This window comes from Kogia breviceps, chromosome 14, assembly GCF_026419965.1.
Source record: "Kogia breviceps isolate mKogBre1 chromosome 14, mKogBre1 haplotype 1, whole genome shotgun sequence".
Classification (NCBI taxonomy): domain Eukaryota; kingdom Metazoa; phylum Chordata; class Mammalia; order Artiodactyla; family Physeteridae; genus Kogia; species Kogia breviceps.
In genome coordinates this window covers 35569730-35577062 of record NC_081323.1, presented here as the reverse complement: position 1 = coordinate 35577062, position 7333 = coordinate 35569730, and the positions used below count along the sequence as shown (strand labels likewise).

The 7333-nt window shown below is 42.5% G+C and overlaps 1 protein-coding gene across 1 annotated transcript in view; it reads left to right on the top strand.

The window, feature by feature from the left end:
* The first annotated feature begins 596 nt into the window (after positions 1–596).
* MACROD2 (mono-ADP ribosylhydrolase 2) overlaps positions 597–7333 on the top strand; it is a 1977737-nt gene continuing 1971000 nt past the window's right edge. Inside the window, exons 1-2 of the mRNA XM_067012448.1 lie at positions 597–912; positions 6897–7013. Coding sequence (XP_066868549.1) covers positions 867–912; positions 6897–7013 — 163 coding nt within the window. The 5' untranslated portion in view covers positions 597–866. The remainder of the gene's footprint in view (positions 913–6896; positions 7014–7333) is intronic.

Below are 7333 nucleotides of genomic sequence, written 5' to 3'. Positions count from 1 at the left end.
TTTCCAGACTTCACCAGAGTCGAGTGAAATACGTAATTTTTACTACAAGGTCAAGGAGCTGATTGTATATGGTCTGGAACCATTTCCTAATCCTTTCACTTCTTTCGGTTATATTTGCCCACCAAGAGGAAAACTTCAGATTATCCGGTAAAATCCGTCCAGAAGGGGCGGTGACAGTGAAAGTATACAATTCGTGTTGACTCACATCTCCTCACACTTCCACTTCTTCCAGGCCCTGAGGCAGCTTTTCCCAGTCAGCGCGTAATCACCTGGCGCACCTGGCCCTTCCTGTAGGCCACGCCCTCGGGTTTTCCCAGCGCCGCGAAGCCTTAGGGAAGCTCCCAGCGCCTCACGGTGCTCCCGCTGGGCCACCCCACGCCCCGCTCCAATCATGAGCCACCTCCAGCCCTCTCGAGCCTTGGCTCCGCCCCCTCTAGCTCCCCAACGTCCTCGGCGTCGGGCCCGAGCCTGCGCCTGCGCGTGCGCCCTGGGGCCGAAGTCGGGGCGCGCGGTAGCTGGAACGCGGAGAGCGGCGGACGGTGCAGCCAATGGGAGGCGGCGCTGGCTAGCGGCTGGGAGGCGGGGCCTGCGCGGGTGTTAGGTTAGCGCGAGGCGTGACCTAGTTGACAGGCTCTGAGGTGCTGCTGTGGTGGCGGCCGCGGGGCTGAGGCGGGTGGGAGCCGGAACTGAGTGCGTGCTGAGGAAGGAGGGCGGCGACTGGAGAGCGGCGAGCGGCGCGGGACCCGGAGCCTCTTCCACTTTTTCCCTCCCGAGCGCCCCCTCCCACCCCTCCCGCTCCGCATACACCCTGTTTGCCCGTGAGCCTGGGGAACTTGCAGCTTAAAGCCAGCCACCCCCACAGCAACATGTACCCCAGCAACAAGAAGAAAAAGGTGTGGAGAGAGGAGAAAGGTAACCGGCCCGTCGAGTCCCTGGGGGCGGGGGTGGGGTGGGGTGGGGGCGGGAGTCAGGGCTGTGTGTGCCGCGGCACCCTCCGCCCCGCTCCCGCCTCGCGCCCGGCTGGCCGGTGCCGCCTCCCTGGCGGGTCTGTGTGTACACACGCGCGTACGCGCGCGCACGCCGGCGTGCACGCGCCGCCCCCGGGTACCTGCAGCCTAGCGCACGTGTGGGCGCACGCCCCTCTCTGCCGCCCGCCGCGCCGGGTCACCTTCGCCCAGCTAGCGGCGCGGACCGCCGCGCGGCGGCCCGCGGGCTCCGTACAACTTGTTCAGGCCCCCGCACCCTGTCCCCGGACTTTCGGACTGCCGGCCCGGGTGTCCCGCGGATACGTGCCCGCCAGCTGGCACCCCGGCTTCTGCTGCTGCTCCGCGCCCGCCGAGCCTCAGACGTTCACCCCTCACCTCTGTCCCCTGTCTCCTGCCCATCCGCTGGCTGGGCGTCCCACCACCTTCGGGTGTTCAGCCAGGGCCCCTGCTTCTGCGCCGCAGTGTGACTTTTGGAACGTGGATCTCTGGGGGAACCTAAAACGAGCGGGTCTTGTTCGCGAGGCTAAGTGCAGTCAGAGAAGTCTGAATGGGCTTTTCTCTGCAGTGACTTCCTCTAGATTCCATCCCCATTCATAGTCTGAAGTTGCTCCGAGTAAGAGTGTGAGACTGATGTCGCTCTCTGTGAATGAGCCCATCCCTGAGTTTCGTGCAGATCAAAGCTTATCCAGATCAGCCGGGTTGACGGTGACGCTGATGTCGATGAGACACAGAGGTGTGCGACCCAACCCTTTTTTCTCCATCTCCCTCCCCGTTTTTCTCTGGCATCATAGTTAGGTAATATTCCAAGGTAAAACTTGAGTCTCTGTAGTCTTGTCTTCCTTCCTTCCTTCCTTCCTTCCTCCCTCCCTCCCTCCCTCCCTTCCTTCCTTCCTGCTTCCTCCCTTCCTTTTCTCTTTCCTTTTCTCTTTTCTTTCTTTTTAAAAAAAATTCTTTAGCAGCTGATTGTACAGAAATGTAGTAAAAAGTATTTGCACTGCTACTGCTGTGTATCAGGAGTGAGGTCGAGTGAGGGAAGTGCATATCTCTCCTAAGTATCTCATCTTTTTTTATAGAACAAGGATAAAGGGGTGACTAGAGTGAAAGTTAATTTCCTTGATAATAGTTCTTTAAAATCTGTGGATTCTTATTGCAACTGCTGGTCTTTATAATTTATAAATAAGGCCAAACAGTGGATGAAAGAAAGGGAATGAATATGGGAAAAAAATCCTTTATGTAGGGGGCTACTTAAAACAATGCATGAGGAAGGGGATGAGGAGGGACTTTTTTTCACATTAACTACTGGGAAGATGTAACATAGCATAACTGAACGACCCAATTAAAATGGTCTTTATTGACAGACTGTATGCCATTTAATTATGTTTTTTTTTTTTTTTTTTTTTTTTTTGCGGTATGCGGGCCTCTCACTGTTGTGGCCTCTCCGGTTGCGGAGCGCAGGCTCAGTGGCCATGGCTCACGGGCCCAGCCGCTGCACGGCATGTGGGATCTTCCCGGACCGGGGCACGAATCCATGTCCCCTGCATTGGCAGGCGGATTCTCAACCACTGCGCCACCAGGGAAGCCCTAATTATGTTTTAATGATTATGGACATATATAGAACTAAATTTTGGTGTCGCAGAACAAATGCTGTTGAGATAATAGGCTTATATATAAAGTAGCGTAAAATAGTTCTGCTTTGTTTTCGCAATAGAACTTATTTGAGTTTCAACAAGGATTCACTTTGTAAGCACTGAAAAATCTTTTATGCCCATTTTTATTGATGGTCTTGAAATGTTAGGTTTGTATTATTGATAATAATGAAGGCAAAATAGTGGAAAACATGGAGATTGTTTTCAATACATGAATAATTGATGAAATTATAGCGATTACTTAAGAATTATTATATTTTTCTGTCATAATAATGTTCCTAAAGTAACAATGTTGTAATGGTTCCTTCATTTAACATGTACACTGTTGGGCTTTCATAAGCAAGCATTTTAAAAACTTTAATGCCTTGGTTTTTTTTTCTTTTACTTCTAATAATAGGAGAAAATATTACCAAATTAATATTATCTAAACAGAGAAGCAAATGCACAATTAAAGAAGGCAGTTAACAAAGTAAATTTTCAGTTGTCCAAAACTAACCTATTTTTGCATTAAAAGAGAAAGTTATTGTGACTTGAAGACTTTTTAGTGTGTCAGCGTCTTATCAGGATAACTATTTTTGGAATATTTGGTAAAGTATAATATTGTAAATCCACTATACTTCAAAAAACATATATATACATATGTTATACCATCAAGAAAGAGGTGAGGATTTCCAGGACAGTAGTTAGTATTAAGAAGCTGATGGAAAGTGTGACCTTTTTCTGAATAATACTGGAGAGGGAAGTATCGTATTTTTGTAACTGTTATTTAAATATAAAGGAAGGCTTACCCACCTCATTGAAATTTCAAGGCATTCTTTAAACATATTTTAACTCAGTATACCATCTAATAAGTACATCTGCAAAGGTGAAACATTCTTTAAGGAAAATTTTTGTGTAAAGCTGAAGAAACTGTATATATGACTGTGCCCCCCCAGTATGTTTCATTGTTTAAATAAATAACTAAGGAATTCTCAAGTCCACATAGGTTAAATAAACGGTTGATTTAATATTTTGTGCCCTAATTCAAAACCACTCAATGTCTATTATCATTTCAAGTACTGAAAGTTAAATTATCTCAGTGTTTTATCTTATTGTCTTGTTATTCATCTTGTTTTTTTCCTAAGTGTCCACACTTAAACTTTTAAGTAAATGGAATGACAGAGGCCAGGTTGCATTCCCATATGTACTTCTGACACTTACTGAAAGTACATGTTGCTCCGTAATATTTTTCATCCTGATTGTTGATATTGCCGTATTTCCATATTAGTGATCTGAGCTTTTTTAGTAGTGCTTTGGTAAACACTAGTCTTCACTTTTCCTTCTCTGTGTGATTATTTCAAATTTACCATTCCCTTCAAGTTTCCTATTCCATCAAGACCTTAAGTTCCTATACTAAACAGATGACATTGCCTTTTAATTCACGGAGAAAATACATGTCATATAACATGAACAGCCCAAACATTTTCCTTCATAGTCTCTTTTGTTTCTTTACATGTCTGTTGTTCTTTCAGCTTTCTTCCTTTTTTAGAGGAAGCACTTCTCATCTTTGTTTCTAAGGATTAACCCCTCTGCTTGTGCCCTTTATCTCATCTGTATTACTTGAGATCTTGTACTATCATTTATTCTCTTTTGGGTATGTTTAGTTTCTCAGTGTCTTTGGGTTGCTCTCTTCATCCTATAACAACGATCAAGGAAGGTAGCCTTCCTTCCACAGGGCTTCACCTTGGAGTTGCTGTTCTCACTTTCCTTCTTTTCCTCAGTCCCTCAAAATCTCCTGGATCTCAAGTTATGCTGCACGGAAACTAATGTTCCTAAAATCATTCAGTAATAACGATGATGGTACTAATATAAAAATAGTTACTATTTGAGTCCTGTTTGTGTGCCCAGCACTATTTTAAGTAACTTACTTGGATTATCTCATTTAATTCTCACAACAACCCTGTGAGGTAGTGTATTTTAATGTCAAGAATTTAGAACACCATTTGCCTGGGTTTGAATCCTAGTTGTACTGCTTACTAGCTGTGGAACCTTAGGTAAGTTATTCAACCTCTCTGTCTTAGTTGCCTCATCTGTAAGTTGGGAATAATACCTACCAACTACCTGAAAAAGAAACTGAGCCATAGAGAGATTAAGTAATACAAGATCACATATATTTACATGATTTGGTGTTAGAATCCAGACAGCTCTGTTAACCGTTTTGTTCTCTTTTCAGTGTTGTTCTTGACCCAGTTGATAAAAACCAATGGCTTATTAATTTTCATTCTTTCTGATCTTCCTGTAGCAATTGACAAGATTTCCCCTTTTCTCCTCATTAAAACTCTTTTCTCTGCTGGTTTCCACATCAGTGGAACCCTGATTCACCTTGTCACCCTCAGTGACATATAAGTTTTATTTCATTTTTTTTCCTCTTTGTGTTCACTCCCTAAATGTTGTTTGTGTTTGAGGTTTGGTCCCGTCTTACCATCCCCAATGAATTTCCTGTAGGCCTAGAATTTTAGGTTATAATTTCCAAATATCTAGGCTAGTTCTTTGCTGAGTTCCAGATTCTTGTTTTCAACTTGAATGGCCTAGGCATCTTAAATTCAATTTAGTGTTGAGTATTGTGATTTGAAAATGTCACATCCGATGAAAATCTTTTTTTTTTGGTCTCCTATTGTGGCTGAAGAAAAGCCAGTTCTAGGAGCAGGGAGAAATGTTGGTTGCCCAACATTTTTTCACTTGTGCTTACCTTAATACTTTCTGCAGTTTATTTCTGTGAAAGAATCTTTTAAAGTGATTATTTTATGAGGGTTAGATTACCTAAAACTAGATACTGTCCTTAAATCCATTCATCTAAACTACAGTACTTTGTAATATGCTGAAAGAGAATTGGAGAGTGAGAGTATGACTGTCAATTGCTCTACATTGTGGCGACCTTTGGTAAAGTAAATATATGATACATGACAGCTGACATACAGAATGAGTGAGGTTGCCAGTGTTAGTTTATATATTGAATATTAGAAAATCTTAATTTATTTGTAAATAAATCTATTTCCTTAGGTTCGAAATAAATAGAATTTTTTAGTTTTTTTCCCCCAGTATCCTAGTGGATTGTTTTATGTACCTTCTAGGATATGAATAGTCAACTTTGAATATTAGTGGTGTACTTTATAGAATAAGATTAAACGGCTTGGCATAGTATACAGATTCCTGTACGTTTTCGTTTTAATTTACGTTTCTAGTTACTTTTCAATTCTGTGGCCACTTTCCCTCCTCATAACATATCTTGCAGCTTCATTAAACTATTCGTACCTCCTTATCTTTGTTTACATTGCTCTAGTAGTCTGAAATATCCTTATTTCTTACCTCTTCATGGCAGAATTCTATCTGTCTTTCAGGAACGGGCATACATGTCACCTTTGGGGAGCTTTTCTTGAGAAGGTAGTACAGTATAGTGGCTAATGGTATAGGCTATAGTTTTTTACTAATGGAGATATCTGAGTGGATTTTAATGGAAAGCTCTCTTGCTTTGGACAAACTACTGAACTTTGATATGCTTCATTTCCCTGTCTGCAAAATCAGGATAATAATACTATCAGTTTTGCTGAGTGTTGGGAAGATTATTTTAATAAAATTATACATGTGAAGTACCTGGCACACAGTGCGTTCTTTATAAACAACATTAACTATTGTTACTTCAAAGTGTTTAAAATGTTTTAATCTTATAATCAAGATTTATACTTAAAGTATTGTTTATATCACCTCCACAATGGTATTATTAATTGAAAGGGCACTTTTATTGTTGATGGCATTGTAGAATTAAAGAAATATCTTAGTGGCTGCTTTTCTTGTGCTGTTAGCGTTTGTACTTATTTGTCTTAGGATTTTGTATTTTATTTATGTAGCTGTTATTTTTTATCTTATCCATATCCTCTTTTGTCTTGTGAACTCCTCAAAGTTAAAGGTCACCTTTGTATCTGCAGTGTATAAACATATCACCTGGCACATAGACTGTCAGTAGATGTTTGAAAGAGTTTACTTCTTTCTTGGACTATCACAATAATGTCTTCCTCATCAGGCTTAGATCTTATTTTTCCCCCTACTAATATAGTATTAATTTGACACCTTTTAACACTCAAATACGGAGTCATTAGATTTGATTTTGGTATTCTTCAAGCCCACACCAATTCTTTGGTTAGTTTAATGTGGTTAACATTTAAATTGTAAAATAATTCCTGAACTTAAAAGTTAAATACAAATGGAGATTCTGCTTTTATTTTGCAAGAACGTTTGCTGAAGATGACCGTTGAGGAGAGACGCAAAGAATACCTAAGGGACTATGTTCCCTTGAACACCATCCCATCATGGAAAGAGGAGATGAAGGGCAAGAGCCAAAATGATGGTAAGTTTCTCGGAACATTTTTCAGGTAGATACTGTTCTCATTGATTTATGACCTCTACAGGACAATTGTTGATAGAATTGAATACCTGGCATTTAATAAAGAGATGTCTTTTTTTTTTTTTTTTTTTGTGGTACGCGGGCCTCTCACTGTTGTGGCCTCTCCCGTTGCGGAGCACAGGCTCCGGACGCGCAGGCTCAGCGGCCATGGCTCATGGGCCCAGCCGCTCTGCGGCATGTGGGATCTTCCTGGACCGGGCCACGAACCCGTGTCCCCTTTATCGGCAGGTGGACTCTCAACCACTGTGCCACCAGGGAAGCCA